This window comes from Erigeron canadensis, chromosome 4, assembly GCF_010389155.1.
Source record: "Erigeron canadensis isolate Cc75 chromosome 4, C_canadensis_v1, whole genome shotgun sequence".
NCBI classification, from domain to species: domain Eukaryota; kingdom Viridiplantae; phylum Streptophyta; class Magnoliopsida; order Asterales; family Asteraceae; genus Erigeron; species Erigeron canadensis.
Window position 1 is genome coordinate 22,380,377 of NC_057764.1, and position 26,435 is coordinate 22,406,811.

Sequence of the window (26,435 nt, forward strand, 5' to 3'; positions counted from 1 at the left end):
ATTTTATAAAAGTTTAAAAGTTTCTTTTTAAAAAATATCGGAAATACCAGAATTATCCAGGAATACCAGAAATATTAGCTGGTATTTACCGGTATTTAAAACATTGCTTTAAGCTTCGCGTCGCAGTGACTTATATTTCTCGTGGTATATTCCATGGTCTTACCATTGCGTTATTTCTGGTATTTTCAATAAAAAAAAAATCCAAAAAAATTCTTCGCAAATTTTTTTAAAACTGTTTTTATGATACTTTATTGCTATTTTTGGTTATTCGTGAACTTTAAAATTTATATTTTGTTATGAAATACCTATTTGGTATTATTTTTGAATGGATTATAAGTGCATTTTGACTATTTTCATTAAATTGTAACAAGTTTTGGAGAATTTTTATAAAAGAAAAATAAAACAAACAAAAAAAATAAAAAAAATTAATAACTAAGCATTAAGTACCATTTAAGTAATTATGAAACATTAGGTATGAAACAAACAATATCGTGCAAACGTTAGGTACCATTTCAGTAATTATGAAACATTGAAACACGATATTACATCTTTACCCCTCACGTGCAAGTCACGTGGGGGAGGTTTTAACGATCACCTGATGGCGTTGGCCTCTAGTATGGTCCGAGTGGACATCTGCATACGTAGGGTATGATCAGCGTAATTTCAAAAGGAAAGGTATGAAACCAGTAATATGACGCAAACGTTAGGTACCATTTCAGTAATTAACTCTAAAATATATTGGACTCCGTATTCTCCATATTGCAACTAATTCACACATTACCTCTAATTCTATATCTTTAAAAACAATTAGACAAACGCCTAACAAGATCTAACACACAGTCATTTTTTTCTCTTTTTTCTATTTACACACGTGCATATCAATTGATCCCTATTGTTTTATATTATCATCACCATTTAACCGCCACAACACGCGAGCACTAACCCTCGTTTAAATTTTAGAAGGATATTTAAGACGATTAATCATCCCATATAAATAATTGAAGATAAAAATGAAAATAAAATCATCCTTTAATTTATTTATTTATGCATTTTGTTTTCTGGATAAACCCCTCTGCTCTGCCATTCTCACTATCTTCATCTCACCTTGAAAAAACAGGCACTCACTCAATAGGGTTCTTAAAAAATGGCCACAATTTCATCATCCTTAATATCATCCACAACTTACATCCATCACCAACACCAAACTTCTTCTAAATCCTTCAAAACCCAACATTTACCAATTTCTTCAACCACCACCAACATAAATCTTTCTTCACTAAAATGTTTCATTTCAAATCCAAGAAAACCCACCAATTCAAGATTGTTCTGTGTTGCTGAGGAAACAGTAGTTGCTGTGGACCCCACTTCTGAAGCTGCAAGGAGATTGTATGTTGGTAATATCCCTCGCACTACAAACAATGATGAACTTGAAAAGATTTTTCAAGAACATGGTTCCATTGAGAAAGTTGAGGTATTTGTTTCTTTTATGTCTTTTTTATTTATTTATTTTGTTAGTGATTATAGTTCAATGTAGAAGAATGTTTTTTTAAGTATATGGATTTTGACTTTTGAGGCTAATTAGTTTAATAGGAGAATCAAGATAATTTAAGAAAATGTATTGGAATTTTATTAGAAGTTATAGTATAAGATTTATGAATTTTAGGATTGTTTAACTTAATATATAAAGTTAGATTGCTCTATTTGTTTGGATTGTAGATTAAAGTTAAGAACTTTATCATGGATGTAATTGTTCAAAGAGAGTTGGGTTTATAAGTGCTAATGTGGTCATTAAGTGTTCACCGGGTTAAATAGCCGAAATGGGTCGTCTCGTATTTTGGTAAATGTTGCATATTACCAAGACACCAACACTTGCAAAATTTAGGAGTTTGGGATTACTTATTTACAATCGCTTTTCTGTTAGAAAAAATAAGCAGGTGCCTACCTGGCTACCTGCGAACTAAAAGTGTTTATTTCTTATAAAATAAGCAATAAGCATTTTTTCAGGGAGTGTTTGTTATTGCTTATTGTTAAAAACAGAAGAAGCAATAAGCAGAAAAATAAGCAATCCCAATCCCCAAACACCCTATAAGGATACTTTGCACTATGCTACCAGGGTCACTAACGTAGAGAAGGGGAAACCTTTTGTGCTCCCAAAAGACGAAGAAAGGGGAAAGTCTACTTTTTTCATATGTAAACTCAAGAGCTCAATGTTGGTGCACCAGGAATGCCCAAAATTTTACTTTTAAAGTTGAAGCAGTTTCATATGCCAGTCCAATTATTAAGAGGTTATTTGGTATTTCTTGTGAGTTGTGACCCATTAGGCATCAACCGTATGTCCGTTCAAGTCTCACTTGAGACCATTAATTGGCGTAGATAACAGGTAATTATAAGTTGTAAGATTTTGTCGTTAAATAAAAAGAGGATTTGTGGATGTGCGACTTTAAATTGATTATTGTGACTTCAAAGATCATAGTTAGATAATTCATTGTTGTACGAAGGATTAGTTTATGACTAGATTGGGTGAAGTCATGAGTTACTTGAATGCCAAGCTGACATTCCACCATTGCAAGGTCTCCATCGTGATTCATTAAACATGTAGTAAAACTAGTAGACACTCCATTTTACCTATTCTGCTTCCTATTATTCACTTTAAAAGTTTGACATGTATTTGCCTAAAAGTTGAAATATGTTTTATATTCATTTAGAAAGTTATGTAATTTGTTAAACATTTGTAGTCAAAGTAACTGACAGTTAACAGAGAACTAGTAGATAAATAAAGTTAGCATGCATTTTTTTTTTTTAGAACAGCAAGGGCCGGGCCACGGGTATCCGGACGGTTACCGTGGACCTAAGACCCGTTTCCCTCCCCCTGCCTGCCCCACCCGGTAAATGCTCCACGAAGGCCCATGAAACCTAAAGCCTGTAAATCTCACGTCCGAGAGTATCGAACCTGAGACCTCACGGACAAACGCTGGGTGTCCAACCACTGAGGTAAGCCACTGAGGTAATCAGTGAAGGACAGTTAGCATGCATTTTTTTCTAAGATCTGGTGATTTCTTACTAAGTTCCATGCTATTTTTTAAGTTTAGATTGCAGTCAATCTGCCGAATTACTACCATGCCCTTGTTTTTCTTCCGGAAACACTTGTTTTCTATAACATCAAGCGTTATTTGAAAACCTTTGTATGATTTAATTGTGTAGGTAATGTATGATAAATGGTCAGGAAGGAGTCGAAGATTCGGTTTTGTCACAATGAAGACTGTTGATGATGCAAATGTTGCCATTGAAAAGCTAAATGGCACGGTGAGGCCATCTTTGTTATTGTTCCCTTTTCCCATACACATTTTTCATTGCCTGTTTATTCTAGTCCATATGATTGAAATGTTAGATGTTTGGTAAATAGTGTAAGTATGTCAACGTGTGTAATTTGTTTTTTATGGGCAGGAAATCGGAGGGCGTAAAATTAAAGTAAATGTCACCGAGAAGCCTTTGAATGGAGTCACCTCTACAGTTGTACAATCAGATGAAACCCCATTTGTTGACAGCCCGTACAAACTTTATGTAGGAAATCTGGCAAAAACAGTTACATCAGAGTCACTTAAAAGCTTTTTTGCAGACAAGGGAAATGTTCTCGGCGCCAAAGTATCTCGAGTTCCCGGGACTTCAAAATCAAGTGGATTTGGGTTTGTTTCATTCTCTTCAGAAGAGGAAGTAGAAGCTGCCATTTCATCCTTTAACGATGCTGTAAGTTTGTAAATCCTTCATTATTTCATCGCACTTTCAAAGCCATGAGTGTATAATGATTGAAATATTTGTTATCGCAGGTACTTGATGGACAGAAGATCCGTGTAAATAAAGCTTAGTGTACCAACAAAGAGCTTTTCAACTTGTAGTTTTGTTATATTATCGCATCAATATGTGCCACTTTGAAATGGTAAAATCTTCGGGATTTTAGTGGGTATTTGTAATATGAGCTGCTTTTATATCATAGTCTAGATATCAGAAATTGTCCATTATTTTTTGTATTCTGTCTTGTTTCGCTCATTTCATGTATGTTAATTGTTGTGTTGGAAGTTATTTGGGACGTGCTGATAGGCAATGTATTTGACTGAAGAAATCTATAGCTGGAGGGTGTTAGTAGTATATGCTAAAACATACCGTATTTGTTTTTGCTCTTGATTAAGAACAATCCAACTCCCAGCTAAAAATTTTGTATAAGATTGTTCAAGTCTAAGAAAATTGAAGATGTAATTATATATATATATATGGCTACCATAGTAAAGAGAAAAAATTAATTTAAAGATTAAATCTTGATCATTGAAAATATAAAGGTAATTAATTTAAGCCATTGAAATAAAAAGTCAAATCAATGTTTTGTAAGTATAGAAACATGGTTAAGTTAAATACATACAATCACTACATATGCATGCTACATAGTCCGTAAATTCATAGAAACGTAAAAGTCAAATTCATATTTTACTTAAATATGGAAATTATATTTTGGCTTACAAATAGAATTGCAAAAACTCGTATACACAGATGAAGGCAACCTAAATATATTGGTTGTCAATTAGCTATCTAATAAAAAAATATAATTAATGATAATTATGTAATTAATTCCCATTAAGTTATATAAATAATTTTACACTATAAAAGCACCATATCCTTCTCATTCGAATGAAACATATTTTTGAACAAAAAAATGAAGAATTTTACAACAAACAATATGAAGAATGTAAGGTAGTTTTACATTCATATTATATATATATATATATATTGTGGTAGAGCTAAGAGAAAAAAATAAAAACAACTTTAAATCTTAACCATTTTGATTCAAAGTTAAATTAATCTTGGCCATTGAAACTAAATAGTTAGATATGGAAACTAATTTATTCTATTTAATTCTATGCATTAACTTTTATTCATCTTTTATTATACTAAAACACAGTTGCTCTAATAAATTATCGACCAATCACAGCTCTCGATTTTTTAAAGTTGACCATTGTTTTCAATTTTGACTTTAATTTATATTTTTTGTTTTCCATCACAAATTTACACTTTTTACCCAATAATTTTAATATATTAAATAAATAATAATTATTAGTATATATCTAATAAAATAATAGTTAATATTTATCCAATAAAACAATCTCTGTATATATCCAATTGAATAATAAAAAATATATATCCAATAGTATGTTTTATCATATAAACATAAAATTAATTAATTAATTTGATGTAAATATATATATTAGCATTTTAAGATAACTTCGATGAATATATTTGAAAAAAATATTTTAATATAAAACTCAAAGTGTTGATATATCGATCAATTTTTATTCAAAATAGTATATTATGTTCTAAATTATAATAAAAACATATAATATTGATAAAATCGTAAGCTCCGTGTGTTAGACACGAGCCTAAAACAGTTGAACTAATGATTTATTGACCAATCACATCGCTCAATTTTGTCAAATTGATTCTCGCTTATGTCATCATAATCCTAATAATCATTATTATTTTTTGTAGCAAAAGTCTCACTAATTTACACTTTTTTGTTTTCCATCAATAATTTATATTTTTTAGCCCTAAATACTTAAATTATACTTTTTATAATATTTAGTCCCATCAACTTGAGAATATTTTTTATAATCTTTCATCATTTAATTAGTTTGTTTATTGACCAATCACAACTCTCGATTTTTCTCTAATTTTTCATAAGTATGTTTAATATTACATTATGAATATAACTGGTTTAAAAAAAATTATAATATAGAAAATATTGTAACATTTGCCTTGTAGAATGACTATGACAAACAAATCCATCAATATGTCTCATGTAATTATTGTATTACAACTTGCAAAGTATAACACTTAGAATCATATATATTTTCAAAATTGTAAACTTTTATGACTTCAATTGTTAAATGTATGAAGATCTAATATTAATAATATCGTAAGTCCCGTGTCCAATATTGAACACGGGTCTAAAATCTAGTTCATAAGCTAAACAACACTTCTATATGTCAATACAAAATTAATATATGAACTCCTTTATATTAAACGTAGTAATGATGTCCCATCAAAATAATACCGTTAACCTGTCAATAAAGAAATCACAATACAATTCCTAAATTTGTAAACATGTCTAAAGTAAGTATGGTTATCGCCTTTTATGTAGGATAATATTTATTCGTTAATCTAATTCACTTATATATTATTAAGAGTTAATTACTGAAATGGTACCTCACGTTTGCGTCATATTACTGGTTTCATACCTTTCCTTTCGAAATTACGCTGATCATACCTAACGTATGCAAATCTCCACTCGGACCATACTGGAGGCTAACGCCGTCAGCTGGCCGTTAAAACCTCCCCCACGTGACTTGCACATGAGGGGTATGTAATATCGCGTTTCCTAATTACTGAAATGGTACCAAACGTTTGCACGATGTTGCTGGTTTCATTCCTATATGTTTCTTAATTACTTAAATGGTACCTAATGTTTAGTTATTAATTTATTTATTTTTTTTAATTTGTTTTATTTTTCTTTTATAAAAAGTCTCCAAAACTTGTTACAATTTAATGAAAATAGTCAGAATACACTTAAGGCGCGGTTGGTTTGCGGAATGTTTTTGGAAGGAATGGAATCTTTCAAAGGAATTGGAATCTGAAGGAATGAAATTTGACGGAATGTTTTTGATTTTTTGAAGATGCAAGTGAGGGACGGAATGAGATTCCTTCCCCCATCCCCAAGGAATAGAGATTCCATCAAATGAGGAAATGTTAACATTCCAACGGAATGTGATTCCTCCATCTTTAACCAACCAAACAAACTAAGGAATGGAATTCAATTCCAATTCCATCAGATTCCATCAAATTCTGTGAACCAAACGCGACCTTATAATCCACTCAAAAATAATACCAAATAGCTATTTCATAACAAAATATAAGTTTTAAAGTTCACGAATAACAAAAAATAGCAATAAAGTGTAATAAAACAGTTTTAAATTTGAAAAAATTCTGGAAATACCGCAATGACAAAATTCTGGAACTTTAAAAAAAAAAAAATTCCAGAAATTTTTCAAAAAAAAAAAATTTCCTCGCAAATTTTTTTAAAATTGTTTTATTACACTTTATTGCTATTTTTGGTTATTCGTGAACTTTAAAACTTATATTTTGTTATGAAATAGCTATTTGATATTATTTTTAAGTGGATTATAAGTGTATTCTGACTATTTTCATTAAATTGTAACAAGTTTTGGAGAATTTTTATAAAAGAAAAATAAAACAAATTTAAAAAAATAAAATAAATTAATAAATTAATAACTAAACATTAGGTACCATTTCAGTAATTAGGAAATGAGATATTACATATTTACCCCTCACGTCCAAGTCACGCGGGGGAGGTTTTAACGGCCAGCTGACGGCGTTAGCCTCCAGTATGGTCCGAGTGGAGATTTCCATACGTTGGGTATGATCAGCGTAATTTCGAAAGGAAAGGTATGAAACCAGTAATATGGTGCAAACGTGAGGTACCATTTCAGTAATTAACTCTATTATTAAATATAATAAAATAATAAATTATTAATAATTCATGTGTATCTTCTTATATTTATCTAGGTAGACCATACTAATCTATTATATTATTTATATAAAAATAATACTTATCAATATTTAATATATAGATATAGATATAGGTAATCAGAAAAAATAATAATTAAATAATAGATATGTAGGTTGTCGACATTATTTTTTATAATAATACTAGCTAATAAATCCGGGTTCAACCCGAGTATTTTAATTAAAACTAAAAATTATAACGATATAAAGATAAATATATGTATTTTTTGTTATTGATATGTTATAGTTTGGTTTGAATATACTAAATTAACTAACATAATTTTTATATATAAGTACTTATTGCATTAATAAAGCATAAAAAGACATCTTTAAAATAGAAATTTAAAATAAGCATTTAACGGACTATTTATCTTTTAAAATGTTGAATAATAAATATGACATCATAAATAAATTAAAGTTTTTGGTAAAAAAACTATAGACATGCCAGATAATATTTTTTTTAAAAATAGTTTTAGAAGACAATTTTTCTTTATTATATATAAAGATTTTAATATTTATTTATATAAAAAAAGTCAATGAAAGTCAAAATTAAAATTTATAAAAGTTAAGAGTTATGATTGGCTAATAAGTTATTAGAAGTGTGCTTTAGTATGATAAAAGATTTGTTTTACTTTAATATTTGTTTTATTTTACCTAAAACCTGTAATGTAATTAAATGTTTGTTTATCACTTAATTATAAACATAATCTACAACTTAAAAAATAAAAATAAAAATAAAATATATACATATATACATAGAACACCATATCAGGCTACTACTACTACTCATAAACTATAATTTTATCGGGTTCAGATTAATAAGTACGGGTTGACGGGTTGAAAATACCCAACCCCAACCCGGCCTAACGTCACAATCAACTTGAAGAGCTCCACCAAAACCTACTAACTCGTCAACCCAAATCCTACCACCAACCAGAAATATTCAAATTTGTGGGTTAAATGGTATGGTGGGTTGATTTCAGGTGATATGATTCATGGTTGGTGGACTGATTTCACGTAAATTGGTTGTGGGTTGTCAGATCAATTGAGTTAGTGGATCGTTCCACTAAGATTTTTTTATATGAATTTAAAATATTTTTGGGTTGACGGGTTAACCTATTTACCCAAAAGTTCAACCCGACCCGACAATAAGAAAAATCAAATTGGCAGGTTACCGGGTCGAAACTTTACAACCCTAACCCAGTTTTTCTGGGTCACTTTGAAGTCGAATTTCGGGTAATGTCGATGATATATAAAACCTACTCTATATATGTTATACAAAAAAATGTGCAAGATTCGATATCTTAATATTATGTCCGATTTCATAACAAACTCCATTTTGATATGCTATAAAACTATATTTTTCGGGATGTGTGATATATGTATTATATAATTTTTAGATAACCCGGTCACCGACCGGGTATTAATCTAGTTACTTATTTGTTGCAAAAGGTTGATAACCGGAAACCCAAACTGTACACAATCGTCTGTCTATCCATAACTTCACAACTCACTCAACGGTTTGTAGCTATGGGATCCCCGAGTTTGTATCAAGGACTTTGTGCTCACAAAATATTAGATTAGATTGTCAGCTATGTGAAATGTTCAATTGAAAACAAATTTTTTTTTTTTTTTGTGAAAACTAAAAAATTGACCAAAACATACTGTGATCGGAATTTAACACAATGTGTTTTAATTGTGTTTTTATTATGTAATCTAAAGACACATTGTGTTAAGTTATAAATCACAGTGTGTTTTTGATAGTACGTAAAAATCAGAATATTGTTCAAACACACTGTGATATGAACTTAACACAAACACAGTTAAATTTAGCTCACACTGTGTTTTGTCTAGTTTTTAGTTTTCACGAAAAATTTAGTTTTCAAATAATTACAACTCTGTCGACTATTACAAAAACAATTAGAAAAAAACATATGAATAGTGTTAAAAAAAATATAACAAATATATGAACAATGCTTTAACCAAAAAATAACTAGATCAATACCCGGTCGTTGACCGGGTTAGAAACAGTACATGTTGAACTTTACATACAAAGATAAATAAATTGACAAAAGTCTAAATATCTAACTTTTTTTAGCAAGCAACGTTAAACCTTTCAACCCTAAACCCGTCCACTATCCTGCCAGCCTGATTAAGTTAGCTTGGTGAGTTAGTTTCGGGTTATCTGGTTAGTAGGTTAGGGTTAGTTTTTCTACCCAAAAGTTATCAAGCTGGGTATTTTCAACTCGTCAACCTGAACCCGGCCTTATTGACACCCCTATACAAATAAAAGACATAAATAGTATTATAAAAAATATCGAAACTTAGATGGGCACGTATGTTATTAGTATTAGTTTAATAACAATTATTTTAAACACATACGTATAAGATCATGACAAATTAAATTTTATTGCATTGTCAGGTGTCGGGTTTGCACGGCTTTGGCTGGGTTTTGACCCCTGCTCATGCCTAAAACTGCTGTCATCCGTCACGACACCACTGTTGTCACCCATCACCAATGCCGCATTGCACTCACTTGAAATATATTTACTTTTAATTTAAAATTACAAATTTAAAACCTCATTTTATGAAGCCTTTCTTTCTTTCTATATATTTCGATCGAAAATCCCACACAACAATACTTATCCGCACTTGATATAAAGATTTTTAGATGTGAGCGCTTTCTTAAATTCTTTCCTTTTTCCTGGTTTCAAGTCTATCACCATTTTAATTTCATTAGCTACATAAAATATTTAAATTGAAAATAATAAAAACATGACATAATTAAAAAAGTGTATATATATAACATTAAAAAGTTAACATTTTTAACAAAGTTTGACTTTAATTTCAAGGGCTCGGATTGTTTTGTGTATTATTTTAAATGGCGTAGATCAAAACTTGAATTTATTTTTTTCTCTTTGTAGCATGGGCCATATGTATATTCTAGATTATACCCGGTCGATAACCAGGTTACCAAATAAACTTATACAATACATGTATCACTCACTACAAAATTTACGTCTTATAGTATATGAAATACATATCTTATATGAAATCCGTCATAATGTTAAGATAACAAACCTTCTACTTTTTTTGGTATAACATATATGGAGTCGGCTATATATTAAGATTTTCAATATAGACCTTACTAAATAAGGTTGTGAAATCTCGACTCGATAACCGACAAGTTGATATTTTAGGGTCAGGGGGTCGGGTTCACATTTTGGGTTAATAGCTCAACCCACCTACCTAAAATATTTTAAATTTAAATAAAAAATTTTAATAGGTGGATCTACAAACTTATTTGATCAGACAACCCATAACCCATTTTACTTAAAACTAATCCGTCAACCACCAATCATGTCACCTAAAATCAACCCACCAAACCATTTAATTCGCCCGCTAACCTGATTATTTTTTTTTGTTTGTGGTTAAGTTTAGGTTGACGGATTGACAGGTTTGGGTTGAGATTTTCAAATCAATTTTTGATATTAAGCCATAACCACGTCGATGATATAGTTATTAAGGATTTTTCTAATTGAGAATTTTATTACTTATTTGTTAACTCTTTGCTCAAAATAAAGCTTATCTTAATTGTGACACCTTACGATATTTTTAATTTTATATTTATTTTTTAAGTCACATATTAAGTTGAAAATAAAATAAATATTGTATATATGAGTATCAATTTATATACAACATGGATTTCCATGTTCCCCTTACATGCATAAGCTTAAAAGTTTTACTTTTAAAAGTAAAATTGTATTAAATTAATGGAAAAAAAAATATTCACATCCGTAGTTTGTAGCAATGGATTGGAATCTGTAAAGCGTTTTGGAAGTTTAGTTAAATAGCACAAAGTAATTATCATAATTATATAAGTAGTCAAACATTAAAAAGTGGCCATATATAAAATAGTGAATTTTGACTTTTAATTTAGATGGTTAAGATTTATTTCTTGATCTATTTCAATGGCTAAGATCATCCTACAACTATATTTTTTTCTCTTAGTTGTGGTAGCCATTAATATATATAATTTCTAGTCCATTAAATATATATATTTTTATACTTTAAGAAAGTTTAAATTTATCAAATACTCGATTAAACCTGCACGTTGTTTGAGACTGACTGAGAACGAAAACTAAAATTAACTGATAATTACATTATTATTCATAGTTTATGATAATATAAAAAATAGTCAATTTACCACTGATGCAAATAAAAAAATTATAATTTATAATTATATATAATACTTGATAAATGTTATATAAATTGATTGTGTTTTAAACCTGTTTTCAATGGTATAACTTTCATCAAGTTTTATATAACAATATATATATATATATTTAGGGTCAAAATTTATAAATAAAGACTAAAAAATTCAAACTAAGTCACTTTTAATAGGACGGAAGGAGTATCAAATATGTTAAAGCACGACTAATGAAACGTAAATATTATAAATCATAAAACTCTTTTTCTATGATCTATATATATTAAATAAAATAATATAAACAATCTCACTAAAAACAATGATAATTATCATTGAATTAATAAAAAGACGCGGTCTAAAACATATATAAACATCTTTGCGCCTATATATTATCAAAATACGAAATTTTAGTTATATAGAGATAAGTTACAAATATAGATTAAAATATCAAAAATGTATGTGTGAAATTGATAAAGTAAATATCTAATTTAACATTGATAATATAACTGGTTAGTAAAATATTAGATGTAATTATCAATATAATCTAGTTTTATATTATATTAAATTAAATTATATTCCACGTATAAAGATGATTAAATGCAAAGGAAAATAGAAAGAGATAAGTTACAAAGATCGACAATATATTATCAATGTATTTTAATTAGTTTTAATATTCAATGAATATCTACCGTAGTTTGCAAAATATAAACAAATATTAAGTTAGATTAAGTGGTTTGTGTATATTATTGAAAGTTAGAGGTCATCAGTTCCAATCTTGTATTTGACTTTTTTATTTGCGATTTAAAATTGATTTTAAAAAAACAAATGTCCACGTAGGCAAATGATGACATGACAAATGAAGTGTCACATGAGCATTAAAAAACATAAATTTAAATGTCAATATATCTAAAAAAAACATTAAAATTATCAGATCATGACACCTAAGAAAAAAGTCTAGTTGGCCTGCAAAAAGAAGTGTCACATATGAAAAAACCTATCCTCTCTTAGTTATACTAGCATGGTACCCGCGTGTTGCAGCAGAAACCATGGACAGGACTTCTCCTATCACGATTACCGAAAACAGTTTATGTTAATGCTTTAAATTCATAATTATGAGCACACACAGATACCTACGACATATATATACACACATATACATATAATAAATTCAGTGTTATTGTACATGAGAGAGAAGACAAATATAATAGAAACAGAGCAGCTGCAAAGCTGAGGAAAATAATTTATATCAAGCATAGATCCATCATTTTTATTCACATCATTTAACATTCCTAAGAGTTTAAATTTTCTGACCCTTTATTAGAGTTTAAATATAACTGAGAAGTAAGGGACGGGATAGCAAGATATTAACAAAAAGAACCTTACGAGTTTGATAACATAAGTTCAGAGATTGAAACCATGATATCATAAACATAGCAGAAACCATAAGACTCGTATTTTTTAGCATGATGCAGCCCACCTGTCCAATTTAATGCAATGTCACGGTAATCATGATTCAACTTGACTGCCCCTCCACCAGAACTTCCTGCAAAGACCATCAAATACACTACGCAGTCTTCACCAACACTAAGCCATTTTAGCTGCAACATTAGGCCAGAAATGAATATGACATTTTACAACACTAAACATGACTCATAGTGTGAATTTGAACTCCAAACCTAAAAATCTTATGTGAATCAAGCTTGTAGCAATTAGTAAAAAATAGATTTATTTTAGATCCTCAGTTGATTTTACAAAACCTTGACAAAGTACCATTGGCTTAATATATAGATATCAAAATATTAAAAGATGACACATAGATGTACCATGTTTGATTGTTAAATATGGAACTTGGCCTTCTACATAAATAATCACGTTAGCTGGTATACATCCATTCTTTAAATAGAAAAAATGTATTTGTATTAGACTATATTGGTTTAGTAGTTGATATAAGAATTACTAAGTAATAGAATAATTCCAATCACAAAGTTGTCTCAATATCTTTAAAAACAAGAGAACATAAAGCTATCATTGCACATTCACTAATTTTGATATTTTAAGTAAAGTTACACTGGCTCCAATTAGTACACACTGTTGAAAACAAGATGATGAAAATTGATATAAGTACTAACTTTAAACAAATTGAATTGTATGGTGCCCCGCAAAAATGAGGGGTTGGGTTTTCCCCTACCCAAATGTGGATGCACATTTGTCTGACTGCCTGCATTAGTGAAACCTCGCAACAAACCAAGCCCATCCCATGATCCAATAACATTCCCTCCCCAATTTAGGTAATTGTGTATCCACAAAAGATACATTGGTTGGTATTTCTACACAATCATAGTTGACTACTCATCCTAGCTTTTTAGTGACACAACTTTTTAAAGTCTAAATTATACCTAGAAAAGAAAAAAGAAAAAAATAGACATGAACAAAAAAGCAATTAGCAATAAAAAATAGTTTAAAAAATACATGTCGATTCAGAATGGATCTCCTAATAAACAAACAACAAAACTATAGTTCACGGAGACAATGATTCACATCAGACATTGAGTAAATTGGGTAATTGGTCAAGACATGTATTTTCTGTACAACTCAGTATGGGTGGGTTTAATTAATACACTTGTCCAAATTTTTTCATTTTCCTGTGAATAACTGATGTGGGATATTATAACAAAAATAAATTATAACTTCGATTTTAATATGAAGTGGAAAATATAAACGCTTGACGCTTCATTATACAAATATAATGCATGTATAATTCAAAGAAAACAATAGACTTTAAATGTCCTCCCTATCTTGCTGCAAGCTTTACCATTTATCTTGATATCTTGTTTCCCCAAACCAAAAGATCATAGAAAGAATCATTTCGTTACCCATTTTTTGGAAAATAATGTCAATAAAAATATGCCTATTGAAGTCAAAAAATTGTATAAGTAACTTACATCTTCACTTTTTTCAAGTATAATTATGAAGATAATTGCAGCCTTGAGTCCTCATATATTCGTTTCTCAGCCACATGATCTAAATTAAACGAAACAAAAAAATGATTATCCAATCTAAAAGCATACGAAAAAAATTAAATCCATATTATTAATAAAAATTTCACTATGAACCTAAACCAAAAATTTATAACTAATCTATTTATAAATCTCGAGAAAACCAAAAATTTATAACTTACGAATGACGGCTGAGGGTCGTAGATCGAAATCAGGAGAAAGAACAGATGACGGCAGGAGAAGGGATTGATCGGAATCAGGAGAAAGAATTGATGACGGCACGATGCAGGATCGAAATATGCTAATTTGTGTGTGAATTCTAATGACGGTAGATCGGAATATGCTAAAGATCGGGATATGCTGTAGTTTGTGACGGCCAAGGAACGTGTATATGCAGCCGGAATGTGTGTGAATGTTTTGTAGAGTGGGGTGTATTTTTTAGGGTGTGTTGTGATAAGGGGCAATTTAGACAATTTCCGTAGAGTAACTTTCAACAAGGTCTATAATTTTTAATAGAGTTAATTACAGAAATCGTCCCTGCCGTGGTACACAACTTGCAGGTTTCATCCCTACCTTTCATAAATTACAGTTTTCGTCCAAAATAGTTTGCTACGTCAACACTTTTAGTCCAACCCTTAAACGGACGTTTATAACCATGTCACGTGATCCGCACGTGATGGGTACTTTTGGCAGATTTCTTCTTTTTTCCTCTTTAGTACCCTAACCACCCCAAAATCATATTTTCACTCTCTTTTACTTTCTCTCACTCTTTTTCTCTCACCTGTTCTTCAAATAAGATCTAGGGCACGCACGAAAATGGTCCATTGTAGCTGTGGTTCGATTGCCGTGATTCGAACATTTTGGACACCACGAAACCCTGGAAGGAAGTTTTATTGTTGCCCTGAAAGGGAATCGCGTTGCACTAGGTTCATTGGGTGGTATGATCCAGTTATGTGTGATCGATCTATGGACATTATTCCAGGGCTTTTAAGGTCTAAGAACGCACTAGAGAATGAAGTAAGAATGAAGAGTCAAGAAAATAGTCGATTAAGGAAGTATCTTATTTTGTCAATTGTTGTTGTGTTTTTGCTGTTGATTCTACTTATCAATGGATAAGATTTTTTAAAGTTCATGTAATTGTAGTAATCAAGTTTATGAAAATGTAGTACAAGTTGTGGATGTAATTGTAGTTTTGAAGTTTATTTAAGTAGAAATTGTTTGGCTATTAGCAGCAGATTTGTTTATGGAATATTGTAGCAGAAAATGGTCATTTTTTAAGAGTTTGACTAAATAAAGTCAATTTACCAAGAAAATGGTTACAAATATATTGACATTAGAAATGCATCACAACACTGCATAAATTGAAAGCATAACCAGATTGACATCAAAAGCATTATCCATAGATGATACATTGTTTAATGAAGCATACACATAAACATCCATCCTAATATTACACAAATCCAAGTTATTTTGTCAAATTGACACACTGCCAATTGACAACAAAAGCACATAAACATCCTAATATTACACAAACCATCATAGTTTTGTTAAATTGACAACAAAAGCACATACACATCCTAACAAAAGCACACTGCCAGATAATCTAGCATCCTTGTACTACTAGTTTACTTTTTCTTCTTGGATGGAGCTCTGAATGCTTGACCTGGAGATAATCTAGCAGCCTTCCTTTTTGTGAATCTAGGGGGGGAATTAGCATGAGCCTCAGTTGGTTGACTTTGAGATGGTTGACTCTGACTTGAGCTGCCTGCACCACCACCTCTTTGACCTTGGGTTGATTGACTCTGAGATGGTTGAGTCTGACTTGCTTGCACTCTTGAGCTTCCTGCACCACCACCTCCTTGACCTTGGGTTGATTGACTTTGAGATGGTTGAGTCAGACTTGCCCCCACTCTTGAGCTGCCTGCACCACCACCGCCCTGTCCCTTACAACCTCTTAAACTATGGCCCAGATTACCACATAGTGAGCAAGTAAGAGTCTTCAGTTTCCTACCGTTACTGGCAGATGTCTTAACCATGCTTTCCTCAAAGAATGATCTCTTCCTCTTTTTCTTTGGTCTTCCAACAGGAGTATGATGCACAGGGGGTGTTATTGTAGTTGGAATTCTAGATTTCTCCCACATGTCTTGACTATTGATTCCAACTATCTTGTATGAGTACACTTTTTTCCAAGTTTCAAGCCAATAACATTCATGCACCCAGGTTTTTGGTATGCCAGGCTTCAATCCAGAGACACCCATATGAAAAATTGCAGCAACAGCATGTAGACAAGGAATTCCTGTTAATTCCCATTTCCTACAAGTACATGTTTTAAGTGAAACATCCACCACACATTGGTCATTCCATGGACCAGTTACTTGATATCCAACAACCCCATCCCAGATTAATGTACACTTAGATGCATCTTTCTTAGAAACTGCTAACAACCTGGCTGTTGTTGGTGTCAATGGTCCAATACACTTGTTTATTCCCATCTTGATTACCAAAGCTATCCTTTTCATCATGTATTCCCTAATGAAATCTAAACATTTTATAATTGGGCTTTCCCTAGCTTTTAACAACCTTCTATTAAACACCTCACATAAATTATTCAACAAGATGTCTGATTTTGCTCTCCCTGTACCAATTGTATTAATCACGTTACAAATTTTATGCAAAGTTACAAATTTATACAAAAGTTAGTGAAATTATATACCTGTGAAATGTGATCTAGACCAATGGCTTGGAGGAATTTTTGAAACCCAATCAAAGCATTCTTGGTTCAACCTTCTCAAATTTTCCATTGCCCTCTGAAATTGTGGAACTGTTGTACAAATTGCAGCATTCTAAAGGCAGTCTTTGAAAGTTTTTCCCCTCCACTGTGACTTCATATTCTCATGGATGTGTTTCAGACAAAATCTATGTTCAGCTGATGGGAACAATCTTGCAATGGCTGGTATGATTCCCTGGTTATACATATAATTATGTATATAATCATACTACACTTAACCAGATTCTACACTAAAATATATTGCAATACATAAATGAAATTATAAAAGTATACCTTTTGTCTATCAGAAATGAAAGTGTAGTTTGATTGTGGAGACAAATCCAAGTCTTCACCTAGACATGTCAAAAACCAAGTCCAAGAGAGTGTTGTTTCAGATTCAACAATGCCATAAGCCAATGGATATATCCCATTGTTTGGATCCAAGCCTACTGCAGTTAGAACCCATCCAGGATATGGTCCCTTCATGAAAGATCCATCCAACCCAATAATCTCCCTCATACAAGCCTTGTACCCCTCTTTACAAGCACCCAAACATATATAAATTCTCCTAAATTGCCTTGTAGGTGAGTTGTGATCTGTTGGTCTTTCCACCTCCAACCTAACTGTGGTGTTAGGGTTTGATCTCTGCAACTCATGCAAGTAATCCCTTAGCAACAGGTATTGTGTATTGTAGTCTCCCTTTAATGATTTTTCAGCCTTTTGCTTAGCCCTGAATGCTTTCATCCATGAAATACCAACTTCCAATTTCCTAGACAATTCTTCTTGTAATGCTGCTGGGGGTATTTCAGGGTTGGTTGTCAACTGTTGGTGGACTTGTTTTGCTAAATAGCTTTGAGTACAGGCTGGTATTACCCTAGATTGCATACAAGTATGAGTGGAATTTATTGTTTTCACCATCCATGTTGCAGATTTGTTTATTTTACTCACATGTAAATACCAAGGACATTGAATGCTGTTTGGGTCAAAAAAAATTTTGGTGGCAGCTTTTTTGGGAATCTTATTTGGACTATTTGAAGTTGGACTCTTTTGACTTGGACTCATTTGACTTGAACCCTTTTGACTTGGACTCTTTTGACTTGGACCCTTTTTAATTAGACCCTTTCTTTTTGAAGCCTTCTGAACCTGCCCCTTTTTAACAGTGTTACTTGGCCCATCATCTGACCTACCAACTGGCCTAGCATCAAGCCCACCATGTAGTCCACCAACTGGCCCACCATCTCCAAATATGGGTGTGCTACCAAAACACTTAACAGTTATTCTTTTCTTGTCATTTTTAACCATCTTCAACATTCTCTTAGTTTCTACCGAATGGTTCCTGATCAAATCTTTAACCTCTTGAGGAGTCCCAAATATCTGCCCTAGTTGAAATGTCTCATTATCATTTTCCCTTTGTTTCTTTCTTAAACTTCTTAAGAAATTGTTTCTTTCAGATTCTATGTCACTACCTTGTTCATCACCACTTGAAAATTTCTCAGTATTTATCACACCAAGATCATTCTCATCATCATCTGCATTAGGCTCATCCTCATTAGGATTCACATTAACCTCAGGGGCAGGGCCCATATACTCCACATTTGGATCAATCATATGGTACTGCCTCATGTCAACCTCATAATCATCTATCTCATTGTCTGGATCAACAATGAAATCACTGTCTTCACTGTCATCATCCCCACTACCCTCATTGTCTTCACTGCCATCATCCTCACTCTCCTCATTGTCTTCATTGGCATCAAACTCAATCGTTTTACCCTTCCCTTTGTCATTTGACTGCTTTTTTCCCTGTTCTACTTCCACATTATCCATATTCTACTTCCACAGTCTTACCCTTACCCTTGTCAAGTGACTGATTTCTACCATGTTCTACTTCCACATTGTCCTTATCAACTGGCTCATTTCCAATAATATGCACATCATCAAATGTAATATCATTTAAATCGACATTTGCATATGACATGTCATTACCAAGTACATCCATCTGTTCAGTATTGTTAACTACATTTTGTGCATTATCATGTACAACATAAACTGAAATATGAAACAACTCCTGTAATGAGACTATCATATTTAATTCACGAATATCATCGTCTGTGCTTAATGCATGCAGATCACTATCTAAGCTACCTTGTGGGGGTAGAAAATGGTAATACATTGTTTGCCATTTTCTGTTTAGGGTTTCAAAGCAAACAAACCATCCTCATTTTCTGTTTAGGGTTTCAAAGAAAAAAAAAGATTAAAAACTAAAAATTTATTAATCAGTTTAAGTATCTAAATTTATTAACTTTGTATCATTTTTAACAAAAAATATATATATATATAATTAAAAACTTACCATATTCACCCATGGCGAAGTCCAAAGCCCTAGGGTCACTCTCATCACGAACGCGCCACTCTGAAACCACTATTTTCTTCAAATAATAATACACATTTGTTGAATCGGTTTAAGGTTTTGTGGGTTTTTTAGTGTTTAGGAGGGAATTTACGAAGGGAGGGTTTTTTTGATCGGGAGAGGGACGATTGGTGTTGATATTGGGGTGGTTAGGGTACTAAAGAGGTAAAAAGAAGAAATCTGCCAAAAGTACCCATCACGTGCGGATCACGTGACATGGTTATAAACGTCCGTTTAAGGGTTGGACTAAAAGTGTTGACGGAGCAAACTATTTTGGACGAAAACTGTAATTTATGAAAGGTAGGGATGAAACCTGCAAGTTGTGTACTACGACAGGGACGATTTCTGTAATTAACTCTTTTTAATAAGTAGTGTAGATATAAAGAGACATATGCAATTGACACAAGATAACAAAACCATAAAAGTATCTGGTCATTGATATAAATCAACGTTTCAACGATTATTATGTTTGATATCTTTTTAATTTTTAAGTTCTCTCATTTTAAAATCCAGTTGTTGGTGACGTTTAACATTGTAACCCCTCCATTATATGTCGTCTCTTACACTGTATTCTTTAGTTAACTAAAGAATGGAAATGAATTGAGAGTCAAAGGAAGATTTCCTTCCTAATCACCTTAAAATTGAGAAGAAAACTTTTAAAACAAAAATAACTACAACTTTCCCTATTACTCCTCTCTTTTCATACGTGTACAATTTAAAACGTGGGTTACGATTTAAATAGTTACTTGGGAAAACTTCATTTGTGCTAACATCTTAAAATGAAATATAGACTTGCCCTAACATAAATTTGTTTCCTCTTCCTAAAAGTAAATACAAAAACTAAAGCATGCATGGCACTTAATCTAAATTCTCCACTCTCCCCCTTTTCTGTCCAGATACATAGAGATATCTCAAACAAATTATTAAAAACAAACTCTTTATTGAACATCCACAAACTAACACAAGTCAAGTTAGGAAGACATCCATAATATTTGTATATATATATATCCTCGTACAACACCATATGTTTCATAATACTCGTATTAAATAGCATAACATAATATTTTTTTTATACATCAGTGATCAGTCCCTGTATTATTCAACTCATCTATCCAATTATCTTATCTAAAGCAGAAGGAATATTTCAATCTTTTGTTTCGAAGACCAGTCTCTAGACTGGAAAAAATTCAATCCACTTGGATGTATATATATTTCATAATATGTACAGTATAATATAACTCTTAGAAAAAGAGAAGTGATATTCATACCACCAAACTTGATTAACTTACCATACTGTACAAGTATTACAACACACTGTACAAACAGTTAATGTATAAATGTGATAAATCAATCAACTTAAGTAGTACTAATAAGGGAAAAAACATTATGTGATTTAAAATTGTAGATGTATAAATATCACCCCAATTGTAGATATATAGTTTATACTATCCAACACACACTCTACTCTTATCAATTGTCAAATACCCCCTTCCTCAAACTGTCCACAACACAGCCGCCTTTCTACACTCCCAAAAGCCCCCTATTTTGCCTTCTCATCTTTCTCAAAAGCTTGAAAAAAGATAAAAACATCACATTTTGTTTCCAACTCAAACACAACAACACTTTCTCTTCTTATAAAAACACACACACACAAACACATTTATATATGTAATCAGTGTGTGTGTGTATAATCACATTTTCTCAACATCAATGTCTCTCATAACCAAACTTCCTTCATCACTAACCCAAATCACACACCCCCATATTTCCAAATCACACCCTCCATCTTTCACAAAAACATCATTTTCTTGTTCATGTTCATACTCACCATTCACAGAAAAACATTCAGTCGAAAGATACCAAAGAGACAACTGGGTTTTCAAGAATCAGTTAAATAACGAAACCCCATGTGAAAAAGATTCAAACTTTTCAACTAGAGATTACGAAATCGCTATTCAACTTCCTGAATTAAAGAAGTTGTTAAAAGTGTTGAAAGATAAAAGAGAGGGTGAAAAAGGGAATGTTGGAAATGTTTATTTGGTTGGTACGGGTCCGGGTGACCCAGATTTGTTGACATTGAAAGCTTTGAAAGTGATACAAAAAGCTGATTTGTTGTTGTATGATAGATTAGTGTCTAATGATGTTTTGGAGTTGGTTAATCCTCATGCTAAATTGCTTTATGTTGGCAAGACTGCTGGTTACCATAGTAGAACCCAGGTTAGTCTTTTTTTTTTCTTTTATATATATAATATATCTAATATTTCATTTTTAGATTGATTGTTTTAAATGTTTATTTCTTAGCCAACATGAAGTGTTAGACTAACAGGTTTGTTTTAGATCATTTTAAGGTAAAATGGCACTTAAAATATATGCACTTGTGTTGTAAAAATCTGATTTGGGTATATTGAACTATTACTAGATTGAACTGTTATAGGTTTATAGCTCGAAATCTTCTATGCTTTTTGGTAAATGCAAAGCCTTATTGATTAAAATGAGACATTACAAATACAAATGTAGGCAAACAAAAAATTGAGCTCCAAGATGGAGGACTATGCCCTGTACTCAGGCTACATTATGTATAATCCTTTTTGGATATGCGATCCAAATTCCGCATCAATCTTTGTGAAACGACATCTATCCGTGAGCCAGTTATTTTAAATGCTCAGATATACATCTTCTATCTGGACCTAACATCTTGCCTCATTTGAAGCAAACATCAATCTATTTCTCCAACCCCAAATACTCAAAGCTGTTACTCAAGACCCCATGAAATGGTTCAATCAACTTTTTTATCTTCATTCTTCATTATGTTACCATTTGATGTAATCAATCAGGTTACAGTTTTAAGATATCAGCAGCCTCCACCAAGCTAGCACTTTTAAGTATACAATGATCTAGTATTTTATGACTTTTATCCACCGAACTACATAGGGGGCATGCAGTTGACATTAGAGTGACAACTTTTTCAGTAAGAGGTGTTCTAGTAGGTAACCTGTTGAGTAGTGCTTTCCAGGAACAAGTATTAGTCTTGATTGAAACCCATGAATTCCATCGAAACATTGGATTTGATGCATCTCTATCAATCAACTTTTTTTGAATTAATATGGCTAATTTATCAACTGAGAATGCACCGCTATCATTTAACCCCAATGCCAGGAATCTCTGCTGTTAGTGTCCTAGTTCAATCCGTCCAGTACCGGATTCAATTCAACCTGCTCATCCACCGTTTGCCCCTGTATTGCAGCTCTCCATTCTCAATTTCCAATCTCTGCTTGAAAGATTCTATACTATTGAAACTTTTTTAAATTGTATTATGCAATCTTCAGAATTCTATGTATTTTGATTTTTCTTATTTCAAATCAAGTTTTACGGCTAAAGTTTTTGCCTGTGAGAAAATATTCATGGTATCAAAGGTACAACCGATCAAATTTTATCAAAAGTGATAGTAACTCTCACGTTGTTTGTGTGTGTCTATCATGGGTCACTACGACTCGACTCCTATCATTATCAAATTTGATTCGCCTGTGCCTCATGCATTGTTGTATATTCGTAATGATATTTTTCTTGTCTCTTAAATGGTTCTAGATGCTTGAAACATTAGATATCTTTAACATGATAACGTGTCTGCAAATTGCTAATCCCTATTAGATATGATAAATAACACAAGTTTATTTTTTCGGTTTGTTAATGTATTCATATTCATGAAGGGATTTTGAACAATGTATGGCTATGCATGCAGGAGGAAATTCATGAGTTGCTTTTGAGTTTTGCTGAAGTTGGGGCAAATGTTGTTAGGTTGAAAGGAGGGGATCCATTGGTGAGCACGGAAAACAATCAGTGTTTAGAAATCTATATGGGAGTTTCTGGTTGCTAATATGTTATATGGATTTCTGGTTTGGTAGGTATTTGGAAGAGGTGGAGAGGAGATGGATTTTCTCCAACAACAAGGCATTCAGGTTAAAGTCATTCCAGGTAAATGATTTCGACATTCTTATGTAAAACTAAAGGGTCAATCGATGTCTAAGAAGGTGTATGTAGTAACCTTAATTTTCACTTTGATAACCATTTCTTATTGTATCTGATGTCAATAAACTGTTGTAAATATCTTGTAATAAATGATTAAAAATTAATTATTCTGACCTAAAGTCACAATAAATAGGATTTCCAAAATTCACTTCCAAACACGTCACTAGAATGGTGAATAGATTATACAATACTTATTAAGTTACCAATGTGACATCACGTTTTCTAATAGCCTTGTCCAAAAGCAAAAATACTATTTTTTTTCTTGATTGAGTAGTACTGTAATGACCCACCACATATTACGGATGATTGTCTGACTTCCCAGTTTCACTATATGTTGTTAAAAATCATCTTTAAGAAATTCATATAATTTCCAAGTGTAGGTAATTTAAAACTGGTTCTCTGAACAATGCAATATGGGCCAGGAAGTTGGACCAAAATGATCTAAACTTCTCTTATTTTACATCTCTGCCATGTTCCCACTGTTCCGTATCAAGCTTTTACTTCGTGGATTCTAGTGCTAACTTTAAGTTTTACCATGTTATCATTATGAGAAGTAAATATTTATTGAGTTTAACTTGTAAGGGAAGTGCATATAAGTCAGTTCACTAATACCCATTAACCTCTATTTTTTTGCAGGCATAACTGCTGCCTCTGGAATAGCAGCTGAATTGGGTGTTCCATTGACACACAGGGGAGTAGCAAACAGTGTTCGGTTCCTAACTGGCCACTCAAGGAAAGGAGGAACTGATCCTCTTTTTGTAGCAGAAAATGCAGCTGATCCTGATTCAACCTTGGTTGTGTACATGGGATTGTCTACTCTTCCTTCACTCATTATAAAGTTGATCCAACATGGTTTACCACCAGACACACCAGCAGCCGCAGTCGAACGTGGTACCACGCCACAACAACGCATTGTAAGCATAGTTACCTTTATTAAATATGTAAACATTGTCACAACTCACAAGTGGCTAATTTGATCCAAAAGTCAAGTTTAAGTTCCAATTTTGATGCATATGTTGGGGTGGCAAACTGGCAATTTCAACCGGTTTGCTTGTGAATGGGTTGGTCCGCGTTATGCTTAAACTATAGTGTCATAAATGGGTTCATGTAAAAAAAAAGTAAACCTTTAGGAAATGGGTCAAGTGGGTTGAAATTTATTTAACAGCATATATTTAATTCATATTTTACTGTAGGTTATCTTATAAATATAGTTAGATTAGATATTGAATTAAATATAATATTTCTAAATAATAATTGATACTTTAGTTATATAAAGAAGTTATGCACATAGTATTTTCCGTAAACTTAACCTGAAATGACTCCAATAATACTTGTATCAATCTATTGTTCAACCTGCCCATTTTCTCACCTTTGAGTTATAATTATCTATGATTTATTGTAAACTCAGGTATTGGCAGAGCTGAAGGATCTTGCTGATAAAATCACATCAGAAACTTTTGTGTCGCCAACTCTGATCTTCATTGGGAAAGTTGTGGCTCTTTCACCATTATGGCCACAATCTTGTTCTCAAGAAACTTCATGTCTAATCCCACATGTATGAAATCTCTCCAATGATGCTTCATTAAGAAAATGGTAGATGTGAGATTATGAGATAATAAACTTGTGAGTTCCTTAATTGATGGGAAGTGGCAGAAAAATGGAGAAAGAAAAGGAAATAATACAATGCTGATGGTTAACGGCTTCAAGCTGGTTGACCGAAACAAGTTTTCTTAGTTAAAATTCCGTGAAGAATTGTAGAACCAAAAATGTACATTGCTGAGTTCGAATAGTCCTTTCAGTTTTAGGCTATGTAGTCAACCATTGCTATTTTGTGAGTTTGCTTACAATATTTAGATATAGATATTTTGGAAAGTTGTAGCCTATTTGCTGCGATGTTTTCTAGATTGCCGGGTTTGAGTGAATAAATATAGATTGTATGGCATACCAGTTGTGTTGGGTTTCATAAACATTATATCAAGTGAACATTGTAAGAGGTTGTAAACATGCAATACTTTTTGGTAAGGACCCTGTTTTAGCCATGTCTCTTCTATGCATTAGACTCGTTGAAAAGAAAATATACCTGAGGTCTGCAAGTTTTATAGATTGCCTTGTTCTTAATAGTCTCCATTTTGCTTTTGACAAGGTTGGTCCTTGTTAGACAATACCAGCTTTGTAGGATGAGTGAGTTTGGGCCCAAAGGCAACCGTAAGACATTGGAATGGCTTCCTGGCGCGCCAAACGTTTGTCCATCTTCTCAGTTTCTACCGTGGCACACCAGGTTAGAAGGCTTGTCCTTTGGCATCTCCTCGATGTCCCGGTGAACTATGTGTTCCTTGGCATACTCGATTACATTTTATCATTGTCATAATTTGAACCTTTTTGTATTTTTACGATTTCTTG

The 26,435-nt window shown here is 32.1% G+C and overlaps 2 protein-coding genes across 2 annotated transcripts; both read left to right on the forward strand.

Annotated features, from left to right (window-relative positions):
- The first annotated feature begins 1,055 nt into the window (after positions 1 to 1,055).
- On the forward strand, positions 1,056 to 4,025 carry LOC122595472 (30S ribosomal protein 2, chloroplastic). Its single transcript, XM_043767839.1, has 4 exons — positions 1,056 to 1,471; positions 3,202 to 3,303; positions 3,445 to 3,744; positions 3,825 to 4,025. Exons 1-4 carry the CDS (start codon positions 1,145 to 1,147, stop codon positions 3,861 to 3,863), a joined length of 768 nt encoding a protein of 255 aa, XP_043623774.1. The 5' UTR covers positions 1,056 to 1,144; the 3' UTR covers positions 3,864 to 4,025.
- A 17,577-nt stretch (positions 4,026 to 21,602) lies between these two features.
- Positions 21,603 to 26,057, forward strand: LOC122596021 (S-adenosyl-L-methionine-dependent uroporphyrinogen III methyltransferase, chloroplastic). Its single transcript, XM_043768518.1, has 5 exons — positions 21,603 to 22,226; positions 23,749 to 23,826; positions 23,912 to 23,981; positions 24,672 to 24,949; positions 25,444 to 26,057. Exons 1-5 carry the CDS (start codon positions 21,720 to 21,722, stop codon positions 25,594 to 25,596), a joined length of 1,086 nt encoding a protein of 361 aa, XP_043624453.1. The 5' UTR covers positions 21,603 to 21,719; the 3' UTR covers positions 25,597 to 26,057.
- The last annotated feature ends 378 nt before the right edge of the window (positions 26,058 to 26,435 follow it).

Bases quoted from the DNA above. Each gene is read 5' to 3' on its own strand.
- LOC122596021 (XM_043768518.1), top strand. From the start codon at position 21,720: ATGTCTCTCATAACCAAACTTCCTTCATCACTAACCCAAATCACACAC. The intron at 22,227-23,748 runs GTTAGTCTTTTT...CTATGCATGCAG, and splicing joins GTTACCATAGTAGAACCCAG to GAGGAAATTCATGAGTTGCT. The intron at 23,827-23,911 runs GTGAGCACGGAA...CTGGTTTGGTAG, and splicing joins TGAAAGGAGGGGATCCATTG to GTATTTGGAAGAGGTGGAGA.
- LOC122595472 (XM_043767839.1), top strand. From the start codon at position 1,145: ATGGCCACAATTTCATCATCCTTAATATCATCCACAACTTACATCCAT. The intron at 1,472-3,201 runs GTATTTGTTTCT...TTAATTGTGTAG, and splicing joins GTTCCATTGAGAAAGTTGAG to GTAATGTATGATAAATGGTC. The intron at 3,304-3,444 runs GTGAGGCCATCT...TTTTATGGGCAG, and splicing joins TTGAAAAGCTAAATGGCACG to GAAATCGGAGGGCGTAAAAT.